The sequence below is a fragment of the Heterodontus francisci genome, chromosome 18 (genome assembly GCF_036365525.1).
Source record: "Heterodontus francisci isolate sHetFra1 chromosome 18, sHetFra1.hap1, whole genome shotgun sequence".
In the NCBI taxonomy this organism is placed as follows: domain Eukaryota; kingdom Metazoa; phylum Chordata; class Chondrichthyes; order Heterodontiformes; family Heterodontidae; genus Heterodontus; species Heterodontus francisci.
Window position 1 is genome coordinate 22,480,417 of NC_090388.1, and position 26,675 is coordinate 22,507,091.

The 26,675-nt window shown below is 40.9% G+C and overlaps 1 protein-coding gene across 1 annotated transcript; it reads left to right on the plus strand.

Annotated features, from left to right (window-relative positions):
* On the plus strand, positions 1–25,800 carry LOC137379814 (cathepsin E-B-like). The gene is made up of 9 exons (XM_068051193.1): positions 1–116; positions 4,323–4,506; positions 15,998–16,115; positions 18,741–18,859; positions 20,292–20,491; positions 21,799–21,921; positions 23,392–23,533; positions 25,276–25,374; positions 25,496–25,800. Exons 1-9 carry the CDS (start codon positions 61–63, stop codon positions 25,682–25,684), a joined length of 1,230 nt encoding a protein of 409 aa, XP_067907294.1. The 5' UTR covers positions 1–60; the 3' UTR covers positions 25,685–25,800.
* Positions 25,801–26,675: the final 875 nt, after the last annotated feature.

The following is a 26,675-nucleotide window of genomic DNA, read 5'->3' on the forward strand; positions in this document are numbered from 1 at the left end:
GTGTTACTGACATACATTGAAGTTAATAGCTCCAGTTACATCTGTCCAGTCAGAGCAGAAATGAAGTGGCTGATAACAGTTTTAGTTTCAATTTACCTTACAGAATGTGCCATCAGGTGAGTGGTTTCTGGATTCTTTAAAGTTACTGAAATGAATGCAATGTCTCGTGACAAATGCCTATCTTAAAGTATTCATCTGAATGGAAGTAAACTCGAGTGTGAAACATTCCCGAGGAATGGATGAAATCTGATTTTGAAGGTATGTGTAATAGCAACAATATGAACTTATGAGCTTGCAGTTGATATTGTCTTGTTTCCGTCTAAGTTATTAATGAATTTAACTAATAAAACAATGTTGTTGCTAACTACTAGAAAATTGAATATAGATACATAAAAATGTGACATGTATATTGTACCTTCACCTGATACATAGGTCCTATCTTTGCAGAGGCTTCTGTCCATAAAGCTCGGGAAAAATTAATATAGCACTGTGGTTAATTGTTTTCCGCTGGCAGAATAGTCCCAGGTGCACGTTTTACACCAATACACCCAAATAAACTGAATATTACAATTTGATTATTGAGTACTGAACTCAAAATTGTGCTTTTGTTGTCTTTTGATCACAGTTTCAGCATGAAAATATGTGAAAGAAAAACTTAAATGTGATTTTTTTTGTGTCTGCTTTCATTTTCTGTTGCGTAACAAAAATTTTAAGTTGCCAATGAGTATTGACACTGTGGATTTGCATGCAGAGCTTTTATTTGGAAATTTCTTATACTCAGCATAGTTTTAAAGTATGAGAAATAGTTATATCAAGGTTTAGGGCAAAATCAGAAACAACACCCAAATAAAACATTAGTTTGGAAGATAAATTAAGGATGTAAGATACTCATTGCATGTTTCAAAAAGCTTAAGTGCAACCAAAATATGGAACAACATTAGGGGGGAAAAAATCACAAGTGCAGCAGGGCAGGGTTTATGCACATGAATTCTGCATAGGCTGACCTGGTCAGGCTCCTGGAATAGGGACTGAAATAGCTGGTGCATTCACATTGGGTTGAAGACTGGCAAATTGACATTTTTTTAAAATTGGCAGGAGGCTAGGAACTGTGGAGAAGCAAAGGAATTAATGTGCCTTTGTGCATAAATTACTAAAAGCTAGTGCACAGGTACAAAATGTAATCAAAAAGGCTAATGGAACGTTGGCTTTTATCTCCAGGGAACTGGAATATAAAAAGGAACAAGTTTTAGTTGATTAGACCTGATCTGACATATTGCATTCAGTTTTGGGTATCGTGGATATATTGACCTTGGAAGGGCTGCAGTGCAGATTCACTAGAATAATAACAGGACTTAAAGGGTTAATTTATAAGGACAGGTTGCATGAACTTGGCTTGTTTCCCCTTGCGTTTAGAAGATTGAGTGATCTAATTGAAGTGGTTAAAATGATTAAGGGATGCGGTAAGAAATGTGATTACTTGTTCTACCTGTGCACTAGCTTCCACTGATTTGGCACCAAAATCCCAATGCTGTCCAATAACAGGGCAGGCAAATGAATCACAGAGAAACAATTCCCTTGCACAATAATCAAATAGTGCCTGTATTGCATGGTACCATGTTCTTTGTCCCAGGAGCAAAGTCAACTAGCAGTATTTATGTCAAGTGGTTCATATCCTGTAATGCATGCCAGTACATTGAAGCCTCATATTGTAGTTCTTTGCTTCCTGAAACTTACCATTACTATTATCTGTTTTACAATTCCTGACTGACAGTGACTGAAAGATCTGGAGACTGCAGCAGACAGTTAACATTATGCATTCCTCCTGCTGAAGAAGAGAGCACACAATCCCAGGCCACAGGGGGAGGTTCTGCCAATATCTGACATTTTGCAGAGCATGGAGTGGTAATAATTAGATTCAGTTCTGGCCCGACACTTGTGATGGAGATGTAGGAGTGCCTTCAGTGGGTTCATAAGAATGTGTATTTTTTTCTTATTTACTGTTATTTATATTCTTCAATCTCTTCAGCAGTTACCACTTTCCTCAGAAGAGATCCTGAAAAGTAGCTGATTATGATAGAATTCTGCTCAAGTAGATTCATGTTAGTAGTACTGTTTTTATCCTCCAGAAGCTGCAAACCAGGAGACAGATTAGAATGATGCTGAAGAGCAAGACCCCGCACTTCCCTCTACCTATGGCAACAATAGGGGCCATTCATCCAACCCATCATTCACCTTTTCCCTTGCACTTAGCAGCCCAGAGACACACACTCGAGGAAGTACAGACAATGTAGATGAGTAATTGGCACATGGTGAGATACAGAGCACAAGGAAGCTAGAGGATGGAGATATGGAAGTGGAGCCTGACATAGTTGAGTGGAGATGGAAGACATATCAAATGCTGGCTGCAGAGCAAATGAATGATGATCTCAAGAGTCCTGCGATGAAGAGAATGATGGTAGCAGAATATGAAATTCCTAGCCTCTCCCAAGATGTGTGGCAAATGGGATAGCAGTGGAGTGAACTACCCTCCTGTATGCCAACATCCAAGAGGCTTTCAACTCAATAGTGGACAGCCTGGAGAAAGTGGTAACTTCAAATCTTCCCCTGCTTCATGAGAGATCAGGCAAGTCAGTCTTGCAGGTAGTAAATGAAATACTACAGACCTTATTGCTACCATCTGGAGAAGTCAATGTCGACCAGCTTGCTAAGTATACACTTAGCATCTCAGAGGGAGTAAACGGATGTGGCTGACACAGGGAATCAATACAGTCCATTCTTCCATTGATTGCTGCAATCACTATCCTTTTCCTAGTACCAATGAGGAAGCTGGTGGTGTGTCCCAGGGGCTGCTTCCTCTCATCCCATTAGGTCCTTGCAGAACCTTTCATCTGCCAAGGAGCCTGTCCTGTGTCTATTCTAGAACTTGGGTCTCTGAGAGAACAGTTGCCTCAATCCCTAGAGGCTCATGATATTTTTCAGCAGCTGTCTACATATCTACATAAGATGTGATGGTTAGCTATGAGTAGAATGGATTTTACTGAGACCATAGAGAGGTTAGCAAGAGGAAGCAGGTCATTGCTGGGCTGAAAATATATATTATATAAAGTGGGATTTCCATGAGGAAACCCATTATGCAGCCTTCAAATACTGCCTTTGTAATTCTTTTGGAGGACAATGCTTTCTCGGGGTTTAGGGCTTCTGAAATATAACAGAAAATAAATTCTAATAACTGGAACTTGGTTCAATTGGCAGCATGCCCAACTGAGTTGGTAGGTTGTGGATTCAAATTCCACTCCAGGACTTGAGTTTATAATAGTGAGCCCGTATTTCTTAGCAGCCTCATACAAGGGTAACTGGTGAGAAAATCAACAGAAGAAACCATTGCATAAGAGTTACAACAGGGGGCTGGATGTGAGAAAGTGCAGGACAAGGATTTTAAAGATGGACTGATATTAAAAACAACTAGATAAATCCAAGAAACCCAAGGGAACATTCAGACATTGATATATTGCTGAAATTACTTATATTTTTCAATCAACCTGGGATTCATATGTTATTCAATGTTTTAGGCTCAAAAATAACAACTTGGTAATTTTTTTTCTTGCAGGTGCTTTTTTCAAGAGTACTTTATATATCACAAAAATGATAAATTTGCTTATAAATAAAACCAGATGTGTATACATTTAGAAAGATCACAATCTAAATGACTACATATGATATGTTTTTTCTGGAACATTGAACTCTTACATATGTATTCTGGGTTAGTCGCTTTAAAGGAACTTTTTGATCCTGATGTATTTTTAAATTTGGTTTTGTAGCAATATTACAGAGTCTGTCAGGTTTTGAAAAGTGAAATGTTAATGAAAGTCAGTAGGCAATCTGGTAGGCCTATGTATTAAATTTCTTGTACACAGGTCATGTGATGATTGCCCCATATGCTGAGTTCCTTGTACTAGCTGGTACTGAGACTGAGTGCGGGAGAGAACGATGGATAATGGGAAAGAGTCCTAAATTGCACTTGAAGAGCTGTAACCTACAAAGCTACAGCCCAAGAGCTGGAAACCTGGATTAGGCTGAATGACTCCTTGTTTGCCAAGATATATGGACATAAATTGCCCACACCAACCCCTCTGCCCTTTCAATCAAGAAATGGTGTGTAGTCTAAGATGATCTCAAGAAAGGGAGGATAACAGATGGTAATTGAAAATTCTGAATTAGGAGCATTTTAATATAAGTGAAGAACGAACCTGCATGTTGTAATCTGTAATACTACATTTATTCAAGTCTGATGTATCTAACTGAGAATTTAATGCATGTTACAGGATTCCCCTAATCCGCTTCAAGACAATAAGAAGAGTCCTGAGCGAACGCAATGCACTTGAAGAATTTCTACGACATCACAATTCCGATGCATTTGTCCGCAAATACAATAGCTGTTATCCTTCTGAAATTTTAATGACTCGTGATGTTGGTGTCACTTCTGAGCCTTTATCAAATTATATGGATGTAAGTTTTACCAGAATGGTTCCAGGGACAGAGGGTTTTATTTACAAAGTTAGGTTGGAAAAACTGGGTTTGTTCTCCTTAGAACAAAAGAGATTGAGGGGAGATTTAATAGAAGTGTACAAGATTATGACAGGTTTAGATAAGTTAGACAAGGAAAAACTGTTCCCATTAACTAATGGTACAAGGACTAGGGAACACAGATTGAAAGTTTTGGGAGATGCACGGGGAATGTGAGGAAGCACTTTTTTATGCAGCAGGTGGTAATGACCTGGAACTCACTGCTCACAAGGGTGGTGGAAGTGGAGACAACCAAGGACTTCATGAGTTAGTTGGATAGCCGCTTGAGGGAAATAGACTTACAGGGCTAGAGGGATCGAGAGGGGGAGTGGGACTGACTGGATAGCTCCGTGGAGAGCCAGGATGGACTCGATGAGCCGAATGGCCTCCGTCTTTGCCGCAAATGATTCCATGACTCTAAGTTATCATTAACATAGACTGAAGATAAAAAGAGCTGTAAATGTTGAAAATCTGAAATAAAATCAGAAAATGTTGGAAAGAGAAAAATTAAACAAACATTCTGTATGGACAGCCTTCATTAGAATTCAGGGCGATTTAATTTCCCAGAGGGGCCCTAAATTGCACTTGAAGAGCTGTAACCTACAAGGCTACAGCCCAAGAGCTGGAAACCTGGATTAGGCTGAATGACTCCTTGTCGGCTGGCGTGGACATGATGGGCTGAACAGCCTCCTTCCATGCTGTAGATATTTATGATTCTAAAACAGATATAGGCCCCTCAATAGTATATGCCTAACACCTGATTTAGGTGGCCAGCCGAGATACCTGAAAAATGGCCCAACCCAAATCAGGTCAGACTATATCAAAGTGCCCTTAGAGCACAGGACACTGATCCTCGACACTGGCCCTCATTGCTCCAATTTGTATGTCCATAAAACCATTTATTCCCCACATTCAAATGTCCATCAGTGCACTTCCTATTCATTCAAACTCAAAGCCTTTCTTCGATCGTGATTTGTCTACTTTGGTTTGGCCAATCTCAAAATAGTCAAGTCTTCATTACAGTTTTTTTTTAACCATCTTTTCTTTTCTGCCTCAGCTGCAGGAAAGACTCTCTTGTATCTGATATGCAAAGTTAGTGTTTTTGGCACCTTCCTCTTGCTCAATGCTTGGCTTTGTGGGAGGTTTGACAGTAGGATTTGTGCAAATATATGTTAGAAAAAGGCCCTGCTTTTCCAGCTGAGAGGCTGTTTCTCCTGGCTGGAGAGTCCAGAACGAAGGGGCATGATCTCAGGATAAGGGAATGGCCATTTTGGACTGAGATGAGGAGAAATTTCTCTCAGAGGGTTGTGAATCTTCGAAATTCTCTAGCCCAGAGAGCTGTGGATGCACAGTTGTTGAGTATATTCAAGGCTGTGAGCAATAGAGTTTTGTTCTCTAATGGATTTAGAGATAGGGTGAGCAAGTGGACTTGAAGTTGAGGAGGAGCCATCACACTTACTAAATGGCAGAACATGCTCACGGAGCCCTAAGGAATACTTCTTCCCCTATTTCTTACATTCCTATGAGAGGATATACTTATCAGGAAAGATCGAACCGGTTGGGACTCTTTTCTCTAGAAAAGGGAAGACTAAGGAGGTGACCTGATAGAGATCTTTAAGATTAAGAAAGGACTTGATAGGGTAACATAGGCAAGATGTTTCTACTTGGGAACAAGACCAGAACTAGGGGGCCATAAATATAAAACAGTTATTAATAAATCTAATAGGGAATTCAGGAGAAACTTCTTTATCCAGAGAATGATTAGAATGTGGAGCTTGCTACTACAAAGGGTAGTTGAAGTGAATAGCATAGATGTATTCAAGGGGAAGCAAGCTGAGCACTTTTAGCTAAGCAAAAGGAGAAAGGAATAGAAGGACATGTTGATGTGGCTTGAAGAAGGGTTGGGGGAGGCTCTTTTTTTTATTCATTCATGGGATGTGAGTGTCAGTCACTGACAAGGCCAGCATTTGTTGCCCTTGAGAAGGTGGTGGTGAGCCGCCTTCTTGAACTTCTGCAGTCCACGTGGTATAGGTACACCCAAAGTGTTGATAGGGAGGGAGTTCCAGTTTTTGACCCAGCGACAGTGAAGAAACGGCGATATAGTTCCAAGTCAGGATGGTATGTGGCCTGGAGGGGAACTTGCAGGTGGTGGTGTTCCCATGCATCTGCTACCCTTGTCCTTCTAGATGGTAGAAGTCGTGGGTTTGGAAGGTGATGTTGAAGGAGCCTTGGCGAGTTGCTGCAGTGCATCTTGTAGATGGTAAACACTGCTGCCACTGTGCGCTGGTGGTGGAGGGAGTGAATGTTTGCAGATGGGGTGCCAGTCAAACGGGCTGCTTTGCCCTGGATGGTGTCGAGCTTCTTGAGTGTTGTTGGAGTTGCACTCGTCCAGGCAAGTAGAGAGTATTCCATCACACTCCTGACTTGTGCCTTGTAGATGGTGGACAGGGGTTGGGGAATCAGGAGGTGAGTTACGCGCTGCAGAATTTTCAGCCTCTGACCTGTGTGGAGCATAAACAGTGACATGGATGTGTCAGGCTGAATGGCCTGTTTTGGTGCTGTAAATACAATTAGTAATCTTAACTAGAACACAAGAATTAGGAGCAGGAGCAGGATATTCAATAAGATCGTGGCTGATCTGATTGTGGCCTTAACTCCACTTTCCTGTCTGCCCCCATAACCCTTGACTCCCTTGTCAATCAAAAATTTATCTAACTCAGCCTTGAATATGTTCAATGACCCAGCCTCCATTGCTCTCTGGGGAAGAGAATTCCACAGACTAATGAACCTCTGAGAGTAAAAAATTCTCCTCATCTCAGTCTGAAGTGGAAGACCCCTAATTTTTAAACTGTGTCCCCCAGTTCTAAACTCCCCCACAAGGGGAAACATCCTCTCAGCGTTCAGCCTGTCAAGTTCCCCCAGGATCTTATATGTTTCAATAAGATCACCTCTCATTCTTCCAATCACCAACCTGCTCAAACATTCCTCATAAGATCAACCCTTCATCTCAGGAATCAGTCAAGTGAACCTTCTCTGAACTGCTTCTAATGCATTATATTCTTTTTTAAATAAGGAGATCAGAACTGTGCATGGTACTCCAGATGCAGTCTAACTAAGGCCCTGTACAGCTGTAGCAACACTTCCCTACTTTTATACTCGATTCTCTTTGGAAAAATGACAACATTCTATTTTCCTTCCTAATCACTTCTTGTACCTGCATACTAACTTTTTATGATTCATGTACCAGGACACCCAGATCCCTCTGTACTGTAGAGTTCTGCAGTATCTCTCCATTGAAATAATATATTGCTTTTCTATTCTTCCTAGCAAAGTGGACAAGTTCGCATTTTCCCATATTCCATCTGCCAAATTTTTGCCACTCACTTAATCTATCTAAATCCCTTTGTGGACACTTTATATCTTTTTGACAGCTTACTTTCTTACCTATCTTTGTGTCATCAGCAAATTTAGCTACTGTACATTCGGTCTCTTCATCCAAGATATGGATTGTAAATAGTTGAGGCCCCAGCACTGATCCCTGTGGCACTGCACTAGTCTTCTTTGGCATCGTTGTCTCGAGAGACAATGGGTAAGCGCCTGGAGGTGGTCAGTGGTTTGTGCAGCAGTGCCTGGAATGGCTATAAAGGCCAATTCTAGAGTGACAGACTCTTCCACAGGTGCTGCAGATAAAATTGGTTGTCGGGGCTGTTACACAGTTGGCTCTCTCCTTGCGCTTCTGACATTTTTCCTGCCAACTGCTAAGTCTCTTCGACTCGCCACGCTTTAGCCCCGCCTATATGGTTGTCCGCCAGCTCTGGCGATCGCTGGCAACTGACTCCCACGACTTATGATCAATGTCACAGGACTTCATGTCGCGTTTGCAGACGTCTTTAAAGCGGAGCCATGGACGGCCGGTGGGTCTGGTACCAATGACGAGCTCGCTGTACAATGTGTCCTTGGGGATCCTGCCATCTTCCATGCGGTTCATATGGCCAAGCCATCTCAGGCGCCGCTGGCTTAGTAGGGTGTATATGCTGAGGATGTTGGCCGCCTCAAGGACTTCTGTGTTGGAGATATGGTCCTGCCACCTGATGCCAAGGATTCTCCGGAGGCAGTGAAGATGGAATGAATTGAGGCGTTGCTCTTGGCTGACATACGTTGTCCAGGCCTCGCTGCCGTAGAGCAAGGTACTGAGGACACAGGCTTGATACACTTGGACTTTTGTGTTCCGTGTCAGTGCGCCATTTTCCCACACTCTCTTGGCCAGTCTGGACATAGCAGAGGAAGCCTTTCCCATGAACTTGTTTAATTTTGTGGCACTGATCCCTGTGGCACTGCACTAGTAATGGCTTGCCAACCTGCAAATGACCCATTTATCCCTACTCCCTGCTTCCTGTTAGCTAACCAATCCTCTATCCATGCTAATATGTCACCCCCTACACTGTGAGCTCTTATTTAGTGTAGTAACCTTTGATGTGGCACCTTGTGGAAATCCAAGTACACCACATCTACAGGTTCCCCTTTATCCACCTTGCTTGTTACATCCTCAAAGAACTCTAATAAATTGGTCAATCAGGAATTTCCTTTCACTAGCTTTGTGCACAACCAATGTATAGGCTCCTGGTGCACTAAGCACTTCCCACTTATATTGTGTTGTGCGGAGAACATTGGAGGAAAAATGAGTTCCAGGCCCCCGTGTTAAAGGCTGCAATTTGGATACTGCCACCAGTCCCTATAACTCTGGAGCTGAACTAAATCTAACAGTGGTATGAGATGTGCTCAGGAAGGCTATCGTATATCACCTGGGCTTGACACTCAAAGGAATTGGTACAAAGTTTGATGGCAGATTTGTTTAGAAATCTAGAAACATTTAACTAATGAAATATATGTTAGAAACCAATCAAAAGTGAAATGATATCAAGTACCCAAAGAAAAATGTAGTGTATGATGTGAAATCAGTGGGAAGGCCACTATATTTTGAGAACCATTTCTATGCGGTTGTTGGACCCAGTTTATTTTTTTAATGTGAGGTTTAATAGAAGTCTGCTTTGAACTGCTTTTAAAACTAGGTTACTAGATACCAGAACAGTCTCACCTGACAAGAGCACATATCACATAGGGATGGGAGTACCTGGAAGCTGTCAGCTAAAGCCATTGGAGTCTGAAATAAACCTGAGATATGAATTCTGGAATCAAGGTGTCCACTGAGCTCATGACTGAAGTCTAGTACATATGAACATACGAATTAGGAGCAGGCGTAGGCCACTTGGCCCTTCACACCTGCTCCGCCATTCAATATATTCATGGCTGAACTGATTACTCCACATTTCCACCTAATCCCGATAATCTTCCAACCCTTTGCTTATCAAGAATCTATCTACCTTTGCCTTAAAAATATTCACAGACTCTGCTTCCACTGCCTTTTGAGGAAGAGAATTCCAAAGAATCATGACCCTCTGAGAGAAAAAATTTCTCCTCATCTCTGTCTTAAATGGGTGACCCCTTCTTTTTAAATTGACCCCTAGTTCTAGATTCTCCCACAAGGGGAAACATCTTTTCCACATCGACCCTGTCAAGACATTTCAGGATCTTATATGCTTCAATCAAATCGCCTCTTACACTTCTAAATTCCAGCAGATACAAGCCTAGTCTGTCCAGTCTTTCCTCGTAAGGCAGCCTGCCCGTTCCAGGTATTAGTTCAGTAAACCTTCTCTGTACTGCCTCCAACACATTTACACCCTTCCTTAAATAAGGAGACCAGTACTGTATACTGTACTCCAGATGTGGTCTCACCAAGGCCCTGTATAGCTGAAGCTTAACTTCCCTACTTTTGTATTCAATTCCCCTTGTGATAAACAATAACATTCTATTAGCTTTCCTAATTACATGCTGTACTTACAAACTAACCTTTTGTGATTCATGCAGTAGGACACCCAGATCCCTCTGCATCTCAGAGGTCTGCAATCTCTTATCATTTAGATAATATGCTTCTTTTTTATTCTTTCTGCCAAAGTGGTCAATTTCACACTTTCCCACATTATACCCCATTTGCCAGGTCTTTGCGCACTCACTTAACCTATCTATATCCCTTTGTAGCTCCCTTTTGTCCTCTTCACAAGTTACCTTCCTACCTATCTTTGTGTCATCAGCAAATTTAGCAACCATACCTTTGGTCCCTTCATCCAAGTAATTTATATAAATTGTAAAAAGTTGAGGCCCCAGCACAGATCCCTGTGGCACACCACTCGTTACATCTTGCCAACCAGAAAATGACCCATTTATGCCTACTCTCTGTTTCTTGTTTGCTAGCCAATCTTCTATTCGTGCCAATATGTCAACCCCTACACCATGAGCTTTTATTTTCTACAATAACCTTTGATATGGCACCTTATCAGATGTCTTCTGGAAATCTAAGTACAATACATCCACTGGTTCCCCTTTATCTGCAGCACATGTAATTCCCTCAAAGAACTCCAATAAATTGGTTAAACATGATTTCCCTTTCACAAAACCATGTTGAATCTGCCTGATTACCTTGAATTTTTCCAAATGCCCTGCTAAAACGTCTTTAATAATAGCCTCTAACATTTTCCCTCAGACAGATGTTAAGCTAACAGGCCTGTAGTTTCCTGCTTTCTGTCTCCCTCCCTTTTTGAATAAAGGAGTTAAGTTTGCAATTTTCCAATCTAACGGAACCTTCCCCAAATCTAGGGGATTTTGGAAAATTAAAACTAATGCATCAACTATCTCACTAACCACTTCTTTCAACACCCTAGGATGAAGTCCATCAGAACCCGAGGACTTGTCAGCCCGTAGCTCCAACAATTTGTTCAGTACCAATTTCCTCGGTGATTGTAATTTTCTTGCGTTCCTCCCTCCCTTCCATTTCCTGACATACAGCTAATACTGGGATGTTACTTGTATCCTCAATAGTGAAGACCAATGCAAAATATCTGTTCAATTCATCTGCCATCTCCTTATTATCCGTTATTAATTCCCCAGACTCACTTTCTAAGGACCAACGCTCACTTTGTTAACTTCTTTCTTAAATATCTATAGAAACTCTTACTATCTGTCTTTATATTTCTTGCTAGCTTTCTCTCGTACTCTAATTTTACCTTCCTTATCAATCTTTTAGTCATTCTTTGCTGTTTTTATATTCTGTCCAATCTTCTTACCTGCCTCCCATCTTTGCACAGTCATTCCTCTCTATTGCACTAATACTATCATTAATTAACAGAGCTACCCCTCCACCTTTTCTTCGCTTCATGTCCTTCCAGGCCATGTACCCTTCAATATTCAGGTCCCAATCTATGTCGTCCTGCAGCCATGTCTCTGTAATGGCTATCAGATCGAACTTATTTATTTCTATTTGTGCTCTCAGTTCATCTGTTTTGTTTCGAATGCTACATGCGTTTAGTTTTGTCCTTTTATTATTTTTGTAACCTTTAACCTTATCTGTTGATTTACTCTTAGATTTGTACGCTCTGTTCCTTCCTGTCACAGTCTGTTTATCATTTCCCATATTCATACCTTTCTCTCTTGCCTTATCTGTACTCCTTGATTTACCATATCTTCCCAAATTTGATCCCTTACCCTCACTATTCAGTTTAAAACCCTCTCTACTTCCCTAGTTATGCGGCTCGCTAGAACATGGCCCCAGCACGGTTCAGGTGTAGACTGTCCCAACGGTACAGCCACCACTTTCCCCAGTACTGGTGCCAGTGCCCCACGAACCGGAATCCACTTCTACCACACCAGTCTTTCAGCCACGCATTAATTTCTCTAATCTTATTTGCCCTATGCCAATTTGCACGTGGCTCAGGTAATAATCCAGATAATCCAGAGATTATTACCTTTGAGGTTCTGCTCCTTAATTTGGCGCCTAGTTCCTCATACTGACTATGCAGAACTTCTTTCCTTGTCCTGCCTATGTCGTTGGTATCTACATGGACCATGACAACTGGATCCTCCCCCTCCATCTGTAATTTCCTCTCCAGCCCTGAGCAGATGTCCCGAACCCTGGTACCCGGCAGGCAACACAGCTGTCTGGGCTCTCGCTCTTTGCTGCAGAGAACAGTGTCAATCCCCCTCACTATACTGTCCCCTGCTACCACTACATTCCTTTTTTCTCCCTCCACTTGAATGGCTTCCTGTACCATGGTGCCATGGTCAGGTTGCTCATCCACCCTGCAGCCCCCACTCTCATCCAAACAAGCTGAAAGAACCTCAAACCTGTTGGGCAATCGCAAAGGCTGAGGCTCCTGCACTCCTGCCCTCTGGGTCCCCTTACCTGCCTCAGCTGCAGCCACACTCTCCTGTCCCTGACCACTGACCAAATACGAAGGATCTATCCTAAGAGGTGTGACTGCCTCCTGGTACAAAATGTCCAGGTAACTTTCCCTCTCCCTGATGTGTTGCAGTGTCTGCAGCTCGGACTCCAGTTCAGTGACTCTGAGCCGAAACTCTTCAAGCCACAAACACCGCAGACATGTTTGTCCTGGATCGCACTGGCATCCAGGAGCTCCCATATGCTGCAGCCATGACACATCACCTGTCCTGCCATCCTTAATGTGTTTTAATTAACTACTTAATTATTTTATTCAATTATTTATTTTATTTTCCTTTTTAAAATATATTTTATTAAGCTTACCACTAGTCCCTTTACTATTTTAAACTTTAGGATTAGAATGGACCTTAATCACTTACCGGATACTCACCAAACATGTAGCTTCTTCCCAAACCAATCACCTACCTGCTTGCCTGTGATGTTTGATGCTATGTTTGATTTAAATTAAATTAAATTAAAAGCTTACCTGTATACTCACCCCAGCAGCTATTTGTTTCCATGCTTTCTCTGTTGGTTGTGATGTCACTCTGATGTCACTTTTCGATTTTTCCCTGCTCCCCTCCCGCCGTGCTCCTCTCTGTCTCGTTCTGTCTACGGTCTCCGATTCTGGGCTTTTGGAGCACTTTTTAAACCTCTGCTCCTGCCATGCTCCTGTCTCTCGCTCTGTCTCTACTGTCTGTGTGTTAAGCCTATAGCTCAAAATGGCGTCAAAACCCACCTGGTGGGAGGAGGGAAAGGTCTCCCTTCTTTATGCCAATTGGATGTTAAGGAAAGAAAATCCTTGTTGCAGGAAAGCAAATGCAAAGCATCATTTGAACTATTTGGTGAATAAATAAAAGGAACTTGACAATCTTGAAATTCAATTCCTCTAGAACTCACAATCTTCAGGGCAGCAAAGTTTACTGAATAATATAGAGTCATAGAGTTGTAGAATCATTATGGCACAGCCAATTGAGTCCATGCCAGCTCTCTGTAGAGCAATCCAATCAGTCCCATGGCCCCACTCTATTCCCTTAGCCCTGGGGCTGCCATTTGGTAAAATTCCAGTACATACTGTTTTCATAACACTCCAGTTTGTAAATACCCTGCACCTGTACAGTTTTCATGGACAATGTTAGTCTGTAATTGCTGAAACATTTCTAAAGAAAATATTTTATGATTTGAACCAGCTTAGTGAGCAAGCGACCTGGGTTTCTCACCAGGCATAGTATAACACCAGCCTGGTGTAAAGGAAGCATAAAATGTTCCCATGACCTTGGGACATTATAAATTTAGTTTCCAATATTTCTAATGTTAGGAGTGATTTTTGTGCCATATGTTAAGAAAACAATTCATCCCACAGGAGAGTGGAAATCTGTGAATGTGTAAAAATATGTACATGCCAGAGCTCCTTTGTCGATGGGCAGAATGCAATGTACAACTTGAGCTGCCTGACTGCATTCCACACTGTACAGATCAGAGTCTTACAGGATGCTGTATATATAATATAGAAAAATCTTGCGCATTAACTAAATTATATTCTCAGGGCCATCATCTCATTTTGAGCAGCTATTTAGGATTGCTAAATATCCTGAATTCAAAGGGGAAGTAAATTGATCTGCGCCCATTTTTGGGCTTGAACCGGGGGGGGCACGCACACTGGATATGCCAGAAGAGACCAACCTGAGGACCACCTGAAATTGATCCTCAGGCCTCATCTTAATAATCTGAGTGAGCTGCTGGTGCACATCATGCCTCCAGAGGATGTTTGCCCCTGTGGTATGCTGCAATGTTGGCAATGGCTCGCCAGCAGTGGATCTAACGTAAACCCTGAGAAAGGGGTGGAGAATAGGAGGGGAGATGAGTGAGGGCAAGCTGCAGCCTGCAATAGTACTAAGGAGTTGAGAGAGCAGTCCTGCTGCTCTCACCTCCAGATGAAGGTATTTTTTTAAATTTCCCTTTTTGGTCTTGACCTCCAGCAGTCTAATTTTTCTAAACCTACCCTGGAAACAAAGCATAGCGGGAGAAATCGAACTTTGTTGCACTCATTTCCTGGGTGTAAAACTGCCTCAGAGGTCCAATTTAGGCAATGCAATGTCAAAAACATGTCAACTCTATAATGGTTCCAACAGAGTAGAGTTTCCCAAAACAGGTATTAAGCATCTTGAATCTGCTAATAAGGGGCCTAATACCTGTTTTAGGACCCAGTTTGGAAATTGATTTGAACTGAATGGAGCAAGTATTGGGCCTGCAGCACTCATAATTACCTCGTCGACATTTGGCTTAACCAGCAGTCCGTAAAGGTTCCTTGAAGCTGCACTTGTTTTCTGTCAGAGTTTGAACAACACTACAGTAACTGTCTAATTTTAACTTGTCCCCCAGAAGTCCCTATACTTACTGTCTAATATTCACAAAGCTCTAATTTGTAAAGTCACAGTTATGTTACTTTCATTTGGTTCACTCTCTTCAGCTCATCATCTGTATTTCTGCTCTGGCTTGCATTACTACTGTTTTCAATTAATCCTGAGCTGCTCCTGCTCACCCTCCAACAAGAGATCTGGGACTATTCAGTTTGATCAGTAGTAGTTCTAAAATAGATAGAGGCCTGTCTGAGGTGAGGATTCAAGAGGCACTCATGAGGAAAGTAGAAAGCAGCTGGCCCATGGGTCAAACCAGGTCAGTCACAGTAGGAAGCTGAGGCTAATGAGATAAGTACTTGTCCAAAAAGTATGTGTGGAGATAAGGGGTTGGAGTTTCAATGCTGCCCGGGCATAAAACTGGTCATTGCAGATCAGCTGCCCGATTTTCATTTCCATTTATCCAATACTCAACACCAGTTTTATACCCAGGCGGCAAGTTAAAAGTCAGCTCCATTGAGTCAATCTGAGAATGAGAGGCGAGTGTGAATAGGGAGTAAATTATGGAACCTAAAGTTAGGATTTATAAATGATTTCCACAACACTCCCATGCAGCCAGCGTGGGAGAGCTACTCCTGGAAGTAGCTCAGTTGCATCCTGGAAGAGAATTTAGGTTTTTGGAATACTTCATTTACTGTGAATGCTTTAAATGATGCCATGGTTTAATGTTGTGTTTTTGAACATTTAGGCCCAATATTATGGAGAGATTAGTATTGGAACTCCACCACAGACATTTACTGTAGTGTTTGACACTGGCTCATCAAATCTCTGGGTGCCTTCAGCCTACTGCATCAGCGAGGCATGCAGTGAGTAAAATCAAAGTTACATCAATTCATATTCTATCAGATGAAATAATTCTGTTTGATTTAAAATGGAAATATAGAGTTGCAGTATGTTGCTGGTATAACCAACACACTACAAACACATGGTTTCAAACCAACAATACATGGCAACCCTACAGCCAGAATTTAATGTTGAAGCGGTGGCCCTGCCCGCTAACTGAAAAGCCGGGGGATCGAGAGCCCATCTCTGCCAGGACTGAAAGCCACGCTGCTATTTTGGGTGGCCCAGGCCCCTAATTGGCTTTGGTTGGGACTTCCGTCCCTCTGAGTCAGGAAGTCCTGCCTCTAAAAGCTACCAGCCAATCAGAAGGTCGGCAGCTCCGCAGTCCCAGCAGCGCCACTGGGAGCAGTGGCCACTACTGCAACTGCACCCAGCAAGAAGAAGCCCTTCAAAGAGATAAGTGAGGATTGGGTCTCACTGGGACAATCGTCTATGTCCCGGCGAGGTGTGGGTGGGTCGGAGAGCAAGGTAGTTATAGTGGGGGTGACCTGTGCTGTGTGGGGTGTCCTCTGTGGGGCACAGGGTGCCCAATCAGCAGTGTCTCCTCCCAAGCCCGCAATGGAGGCTGCCACGTTTTACTAGACGGCCTCCTCGGGTGCCGAAGTGTCCATCCGCTGCTGGTAAAAGACCAGAGTGGCAGGAAAAGGCCCTTAAGTGGCAATTAATTGGCCACAAGGGCCTCAATTGGCCTGTGGTGGGTGGGCCGTTTGACACCTCCATTACTTCTGGTAAAATAGCAGCGGTGGCGGGTAGGCGATGGGCAGGGCACAACCCGCCTCCCACAGAAATTTATGCACCCCCCCCACCCGCCTCCGAGCCCAGGGAGGGGGTTAAATTTCAGTCTACATTTCGTTTGCTTATTATAGAAACAATTATATTTGTGGGTGGTCATCCTGGAGTCTTTCTGAGCTGTTGACTGTTTGTCAACTTATAAATTCCACCTTGGATAGATCCATGCTATTGCTTATAAGATTATAATCTTCTGTGGAATCTTCCCTGTTTGTTTCTCTATTCTTCCTGGTTAGTAACAGGAGGAGGCCATTCAGCCGCATGAGCCTGTTCTACCATTCAATTAGCTCATGGCTGATGTGTATCTTAACCTCACCAACTTGCCTTGGCTCTCTAACCCTTCATACCCTTAGCTAATTAAAACAAAAATCCAAATTTTTGAAATTTCAATTGAGAATTCGGGTTAGGAGAGTTCAGATTGTGCATGTGAATAAAACCATAATAGACTCGAGCACCTTTCTCCTCCTCTCTGCTGTTGCAAAAAAGTGACCATGTTGCCCCAAACCTCCCTGAAATCAGCAAATCTTGATGTTGGGGTAAAGGCTAAATTTAAATACAATAAAACAAAAGCACTCAAATTCATCTTGTTTATACTGAGACTCTGCTGGAATTCAGGTTCAGCATTTCAATTCTATTGATTATTGAGGCTATGCTGTGCAAGCGGCTTCATGTACTCTTTATTTGAATTTGCATATTGGACGTTGTGTGCTTATGCTATGCGTGAGGTGCACGCACAAAATATATTTTTTATTAGCAGGAAGATGTACTACATGGAAGAAAGGTGAGTGTATTTGGGAAGATTTGTGCATTGTCCTCTTTCACTGGTAATATACCCACTCACACCTGGCTTAACAGTAGCATGGACCAGATCGGGAAGGCAAAATTTATAAGTTGGGAAATTTCTCTGAGCTAATTTGGGACAGGCATATAACTTCTATTACTACATCCTGTTATTACTTCTGATATACTTTAAAATACTGCATTAGTTTTAAAATGAATTGCTATAATGCTCACTATCAATTAGAAATGAGCTAGCAGTAAAATGGAGCATATTCTGATGAATTTTATGGAATATTTTGAATTTTTCTGTACTGAATATTTACTGAAAAGTGGAAGGCATCACTTTTTCTGCAGTTTTTTTTGATGGGGCGAATTTAGCGTATGCCAAGAAAGTCAGGACTGAGTTACCTGGAAGTATTCTTTGAAATAGCCTACGTGGTGATGAGGGGGTCAATGCAATAATAACATCATAGTATAGGTGTTCTTGCTATGAATCTTCACAGAGTTTGACAGTGGACTCTGATTACTTCCCTCATCTGCTGTGATATCAATGAGAAGATCCAGAAAGAAGTGGAGATTTTCTTCAATTAACCTTTCTCCTTAACTTTCTCCTCTCTTGAAGGACCTCACTTATGCTGGAGGAAAGTTCTAACAGTGCAACAGACCTCCAGTACCTTGGCTTAGTGAGCATCTTTCATGTGTTAGCCTTGACCATGAGTGTTGGCAGGTTATTCACAGTGGATGACATCTTAGCTGAGCCCAATCCTGCCCTCATGCAATGTCCATACAAATCCACTTTACAGCAGCAATCACAGGATAATGATCAAAGGCGATAGCCCTGGCTGTTTTTTCCCCCCTTTATTAGCTCAAGACACTGAGGTTCTTTGTAGTATCTCTACTGCTGCCCAGGCTGAGATCAACTGACCGGCCAATGGTATCATCGACTAGGCAGCAATCCTTAGTCCTATAGAATAAAAATACTAATCTACCAATTATAATTGTTTCTTCTTTCTATATAGAACAACATCAACGCTTTCAATCATTTTTGTCATCATCATATTTTCCCAGAGGAAACTCTTTTGCCATACGATATGGCACTGGGCAACTCATAGGAGTGTTGGGTAAAGATAAAGTCAAAGTAAGCATGATTAAAACCGTTGTTAACTTGTACAGAATCTCAGTAATTACAACATAGCATAGTTTGAGTGGGACCTGCACATAGATCTTAACAGGGTGACCCAAATGAGTGTCTTTTCTTAGTCCTATTTCTTTATCCTCCTTTGATAGGCTTTATTTAAAACAAATCTAAACTGGAGAATGTTTACAGTTAGATCATTGAAACCTATCTCCACAGTGATTTCACTACTGTACTTTAGTTTAATAAATGATGTGTCCAATGTTATATGTCAAAATGTTTTTAATATAATGTGTCATAGCCCACCAATACATATGCCTTTGAACCATTGCAAACAACCAAAAATGCTTATACAGGTAATTAGAAGGGGCTGTTGATTGAATATAAAATGTCCTTGCTTTTGGAGTTTTTGCCTCTGCAGGAATGAACCGCTTAATACTATAGTGCTTCAAATATGCTCAGTGCTGCATTACATGATAATCAAGAAAATTAACCTATTTAAACTAGCATATTGAACTAGTGTTAATTCATGGCAATCCACATCTCCACAAGTTCCATGAAGTCTCATTAATGTACACTAATGCTCCTTTAGCCCTCTTACTCAATTTCACTCAACTATATTTTTTTATTACCTATACCTTTTCTCATAGTCATAGAGAGATGCAGCACTGAAACAGGCCCTTCGGCCCACCGAGTCTGTGCCGACCATCAACCACCCATTTATACTAATCCTACATTAATCCCCTTTCCCTCTCACATCCCACCTTCCCTCAATTCTCCTACCACCTACCCTACACTAGGGGCAATTTACAATGGCCAATTTACCCATCAACCCGCAAGTCTTTTTCTGTTTCTATTTCCCTTAATTTTTCTTGTATATGTTTTCCTTCTCATAAGTTTGTCTTACTTGTCATAACACCAACTACTATCCTTACTTTTTCATTACAGTCTATCTATTTTACTGTTCAATTAATTTTCTCTAAGACCAATTTACCTTGGGTCTGTTCAACACAATGATTGTGACATTGCCATAGTATCTCTTGCTACTCAGACTGTTGCTACCATGTATTCTGTGTAGAGTCTGAACATAATTCTGCATATCAGCTCAAAACTGCATGAGGGCCAATGGAGTAAATAGCAAGATGGCATTTTGCATCAACTTCATTAAAGTATCTTTTTAAACCAATTTTTAGTATGTTAGTTACTTCAAACTATTATATAGACCCAGTGATATGCAAGCTATGGGTCTCAATGTTTTTTCAGACTTGAACAACACATCGTTAAAAGCATATATTATATAAAATAAAATGTAGATTTCACATGCGAGGCTGGAAAGTGAAAATACCATCCAGTTTTCATGATTAAGATCATCACATGAGTTGGATTTCAGTCTTCTAACTGCACATCTATTATTCTTTCTCTTCATTCTTTACAGATTGGAAATGTTACTATAAATGGACAAGAATTTGGTGAATCTGTCTATGAACCTGGTTCGACATTTACTCTAGCACATTTTGATGGTATTTTAGGTCTAGGATATCCTTCTTTAGCTGAAGGTGGAGCTATTCCAGTGTTCGACAGAATGATGCAGCAGGGTTTGTTGAAAGAACCTGTATTTTCTGTCCTAATAAACAGGTTTGTTTTACAGCATCTCCATACTATATAAAACCAGTAGTGTTTGTAGTGCACTAATTTATATCTCAAACAAAATAAACAGAAATTATATATACTACCAAATTTCTCATAGTTGATGAATATGTTAATTTTTTAATAAAAATAAGAGCAACAGAGTTGGGAGAAATGCTTTGGAAATCACTCTACAGAGCCACCTAGTGGCCAGAATCTGTGACTACACTATGACAATTGATATTGCAAAATTAAAAGAGAAGTCTCGAATTCCCCATAATAGATCATTGTGGCACGCTGCTACTGGGAGATCATCACCATTACTAATGCTTATATCCACAGAAGCTTTTCAGGATAACATGCATTGAAACAAAATGGAAAAATAAGCTCCAGTGGCCCTGATAACTTTGGTAAATCTGTCACTTTAAAAGTGTACGTAGCTTTTAAGGTTGCCATCATTAGTTGCAGTAAAGATATACAAGTTGTATTACATATGAATGTAAACACTTAGCCATACACAATAATCATTCATATAGCTATTGTATGGAGTTTCTTTCGAAATTGATTAAAACCCATCTGAATTTTTTTTTGGACTTCGTAGAACAAATATCAACAGAATTCACACTGATATGTTATGGGTGTTTATGATTTTTACAAATGACACCAAAACATACATCTGCATGTACCCAAGACAAGCCCAAGTGGTATTGGATGATGAAGAAATTTAGCTGCAGGCAATTCTAACATCACCTGTGCATTAAGATCCTGAAGTTGCAGAAAAACAGCCGGAAGGGGAATCAATGCAACATAATAGGAATGACAATGATGTGTTCATATGGACCCCAAACCGCTAGACACATATATTGATCTCTGCAAGGGAACAAATAGTGAACTTGTGATGTTGAATAATGATATTTTTCTCACAGGAACCTTGTTGTGGGAAATAACAGCAATGACAATTGCAATTTATTTCCTTAGTCTTAGGCCACCTCTTCTCCAAATTGAACCCTTAAATTTTCACATTGGCAAGTTGTGTTTCCACAAACCAGTCCCATCTTCTCTGCCGATAGTGGTAATAGCATAAATGGTGTACACGAACGCCAATCACACTCCTATTATTAATTTAAACCAAATAATTGTGCAATGCTGCAGAACTTTGAGAGGGACGACAAGTGCTTTGAAAATAATACAAACACAAGTTTCTGAGACAAATGTATATCGCAAATGTGAGTCATGCTAATATAGAAATTCTGTAGTTTCATTTTTCATCCGAAGTCTTTTTGATTTGTACGCTAAATGCATTTTTATTTTTCTAGAGAAGCAGATAGTGAAAATGGTGGTGAATTGTTGCTGGGAGGCATCGACCATTCGCGCTACACAGGCTCAATTAATTGGGTTAATGTCTCCCAAGAGGGTTACTGGCAAATAAAAGTGCGAAGGTAAGTGAGTGCGAAAGCACAGTACCATAAAGAATCTGTATTGCAGTTGTGTGCAGTGTCTATTTATTTGTTGATGCATGTTGATACTATCCGGAACCTGCCAGAATTGTTCTTATTAAGGAAGGCCATTTAACCTTTTTAATCAATTAAAGCATCTGAATTTAAGATTATTTATATAGTCATAAATCAGAAAGGAACAGTGAATCTTAATTAGCCCAGTCTTGATAGCTTTCAGTACATCTTTTTTGATGGCAAATGGAGCGGCTTCTCTGATACGTTACTCAGAATAAGGTTATGGTAGCATATTGGTTATGTTACTGGACTAGTAATCCAGAGGCCTGGATAAACAATCCAGAGACACGAGTTCAAATCCCAGCATGGAAGCTTGTGAATTTAAATTCAATTAATTAAATAAATCTCAAATAAAAAGCTAGTATCAGTAATGGTAACCGTGAAACTACTAGATTATCTTAAAATGCATCTGGTTCACTAATGTCCTTGAGGGGAGACAATCTTCTATCCTTATCTGGTCTGGCCTATATGTGACTCCAGACCCATGGCAATATGGTGATTCATAACTGCACTCTGAAATGGCCGAGCAAGCCACTCAGTTATATTCAAGAAAGTGGTCACTGCAACCTTGTCAAGGGCAATTAGGAATGGACAATGAATGCTGGCTTTCCCAGTAATGCCCGCATCCTGAGCTGTACCATTTCCTCCCAAAAACAAATCTTTCCCTTGGATATAGGCCGTACGTATTAGCTCCAAGTTGGTCTAACAATATGGCCTGAATTTTAGTCCGGATGCATGTTCCATGATGGGGACGATCTTAAGGTCAGGAAAACCGGAACAGCAGGTTTCTCCAATGTGCTGCAGTTTAGGGGCTCCCAATCACAGGGGGATAGGTGTACCAATTGTGGTGGTGGGGCATATCTCAATCGTGGTGGGTGAGGGAAGTGGTCTGATGGTGGTTGAGTAGGGGTCAGATGGTGTGGGAGGGGTAAAGAGGAGATGGATGGTGGGGTGATTTACCCGGTCGGTTGTTGGGCCTGGAGGAAACACTCCTAATCCTCATTTCACCGCTTTGGTTTCCTGAGGTTTGGGAAGCCCAGTTGACATGAGATCATAATAGAATGATGCTAAAATGAAGGCAGGCAGCCTCATTATAATATTTAAATGATGGACCTGTTTCCCACAAGAGGATTGGTCACCCCAGTTAAAACCAGAATTGGATGGGTTTGAGGCAGGTTGGATTTCTATTTCACATTTTTTGAAATTTAACCTCTGATACAATACCAACCCATCCACTATTGGGAGTTACAATTCAGTCCTATGATGCACACCAGTATCAATTTGGAATCTGAAATCAAGATCTGTATCTGAATTACCAGTCATGTTGAATGAGTAAAGATTGATCTGCTGTGCTTATGATTCAGGGATTACTTACATTATGCAATGCTTTCCATCCAGTATAACATATCAAGACACTGTCATCTGTCACAAGGGATGTACTGCAATAGTTGACACTGGAACATCTTTGATAGCTGGTCCTTACAGCTCAATAAGAAATATGTTTCCTGATTTTCCTGAAATTCAGCTTGGCAAGGGAGAGGTATGAATTTTAATTTGACATTTGTTGAACTGATCATACCTATTTAATTTTAAAAGACATAGGGATATATAGTTCTAAATGTTTGTGCAACTCAATACAAAACTTATGAGTTTTGTTAGAAAAATATGATATTTTGCAATGCTGACATTACCACATTAACATATCAGTCAAACATTTATCTGTACTTTATTAAATTCGCCATTGAAACATTTAGGAGATTTACAATTAGATGGTGACACTAGTTATGAAATTATTTATTACTTCTGGGATTATGGGTGTTGGGTACTTAATATAATAACTGAGGCATCCCCATGAATCTACAGATTGTATCAATTTTCTGAGTTTTAGTCAAAAATTCAATTGTTGTCAAACCAATGAATATCACATTTCTGTATAAAATACTCAAGAATACATATCAGGCTACTTATGGGATGGCAAACAATGACAGAAATGTCAATCTTGGCTTTCCTAATGGATCTGTGAATAAATACACTGCCTTGTGTGAAATTGAGACATACAACTAGAAAGGTCCTAGAAGAGTTAATTTATTTCTGTTATGTTACATTCTGTCAATTGATTGTCAAAATTTTTGCTGCTTTAATGTAACACAAATTTGAAACCCAGTAACAGAGGTGAGAATGACATCAAGGCAGCATTTGACCAAATGCAGCATCAATGAGTCGTAGCAAAATTGAAGTCAATGGGAATTAGGGGGGAAACTCTTTACCGGGCGGAGTCATACCTAGCACAAAGCAAGATGGTTGCGGTTATTGGAGGCCAATCATCTCAGCCCCAGGACATCACTGCAGGATTTCCTTGGGGTAGTGTCCTAGCTCAACAATCTTGTTTTATGACAGCCATGTGGCACTGATTATGGACCTTCAATGACTCATGGATTATAACCCTAGGTCCTTCTCCCACTCAGCAGTCTTGAGCACACAACCTTACACTGTGTACACGTGCCTGAAATTGCCCCTACACAAGTATGGCCTATCCGGCCATTGTATCTAGATTCGCTTGCCATCAATTCTTTTCATCTAAGGTCCTTACACACACATACCTTTGTGTCATCCATGAATTTGTGGACAGCTCTTTTGTAATCTTTGTCCATATTGTTGAGAAAGATGGTGAAGACCAATAGTCCTAACATCAATTTCTGCCAGATTCCTCTAGTGACCAGTCGCCATATAGAACCACTACCAGTAAGAATTTCTTTCTGTTTACAGCAATGCACCCAGTTCCATATCCAACCCAAAATTTTCCCACCATTTCCACAGGACTCAACCTCATTTAGTAACCTTATGTGCGGAATATTGTCAAAGGCTTTTTGAAAATCAAGATACATAATGTCGACCTGGCAAATCCACCATCTTTGTAACTTCCACAAGAAATTTAATGACATTGGTGAAATATGACCTTTTTTTTTCCAATAGCCACACTGAGCTTCCCTGATAACCCTTCTCTGTTGAGGTGATTGTACAGTATATCTTTAACGAGTCCCTCTAACAACTTGGATATAACCAAATTTGTGTATTTTTGAGCAACTTGGGGAGAATATGATCAGGGTCAGCAGCCTGATCTGTTTTGAGGTCATTAATTTTAGCAAGGATTATATCTGCATCCACTTTGGTACTTTGACAAATATATAGACAGAGAGAACCTAGATCTTAAGCAAGTCATTTAAATAGTGTGCAATGTTTCAAGTGAACCCTTTAATCCATAACCTGTTTCTTAATTGTCAGATTATGGTAGAATGCAAAAAAATACCCATGCTGCCAAGTGTGACTTTCACTATTGGAGGAGTGCCATATACATTGGAAGCAAAAGACTATATTAAAAAGGTACCCCTTTCAACTGGATTAATCCACATTTTATTTTTATTACAAAATATTATTATAAATAAAAATTATGTTATTGCTTGTAAAGTTTTCAATATGACTTTTTGTTCTTTCATTACACAAGTTTAACGAACACTCAGTGTGTCTATATGGATTCCAAGCAATAAATATATATTCCTCGAATGGACCTCTTTGGATTCTGGGGGATGTTTTTCTTGCAAAATTCTACACCATTTTTGACCGGGGAAACAATAGAGTGGGATTTGCTAAATCTCGTCATATATTGGACAGTCGTGAGGACACAGAAGACTGAAACATCAAAAGTGACCTGTTCCTATTCATCATCAGTAAAATTGCCTTTAATGGCTCAGTATTAGAGTGCAATGTTTCATAGCATATTTCAACTGAAATAAAAATAGTCAGTTTAAACTCTCAGGCCTTCAGAGACTTTATTCTACAAAATAGATGCAAAAGTCAAGGCTGAAGCATTTGCAACCATCTTCAGCCAGAAGAGCTGTCTCAGTCTCCTCCTGAGGTCCCCAGCATCACAGATGCCAATCTTCAGCCAATTTAATTCATTCCATGTGATATCAAGAAATAGTTGAAGGCACTAGATACAGAAAAGCCTATGGGCCCTAACAACATCCTGCTGTAGTACTGAAGACTTGTGCTCCAAAACTAGCTGTGCCCCTAGCCAAGCTTCCAGTACAGCTACGACACTGGCATCTATCAACAATGTGGAAAATTGCCCAGTTATGTCCTGTCCACAAAAAGCTGGACAAATCCAATCCAGCCAATTACTGCCTCAGCAGTCTACTCTTAATCACCAGCAAAAGTGATGTACACTGTCGTCAACAGTGCCATCAAGCACCACTTACACAGCAATAACCTGCCTGTGGATGCTCAGTTTGCGTTCCGCCAGGGCCACTCAGCTCCAGACATCATTACAGCCTTGGTGCAAACAGGGACAAAAGAGCTGAATCCCTGAGGTGAGGCGAGAGTGACTGCCTTTGATATCAAGGCAACATTTGACTGAGTGTGGCATCAAGGAGCCCTAGCAAAATTGAAGTCAATGGGAATTGGGGGAGACAACTTGCCACTGGTTAGAGTCAAACTTAGCACAAAGGAGTAAAAGCAAAATACTGCAGATGCTGGAAATCTGAAATAAAAACAAAAAGTGCTGGAAATACTTAGCAGGTCTGGCAGTATCTGTGCAGAGAGTAGCAGAGTTAATGTTTCAGGTCAGTGACCCTTCATCAGAATTGTCGAAGGTTAGAAATGTAATAGGTCTTAAGCAAATAAAG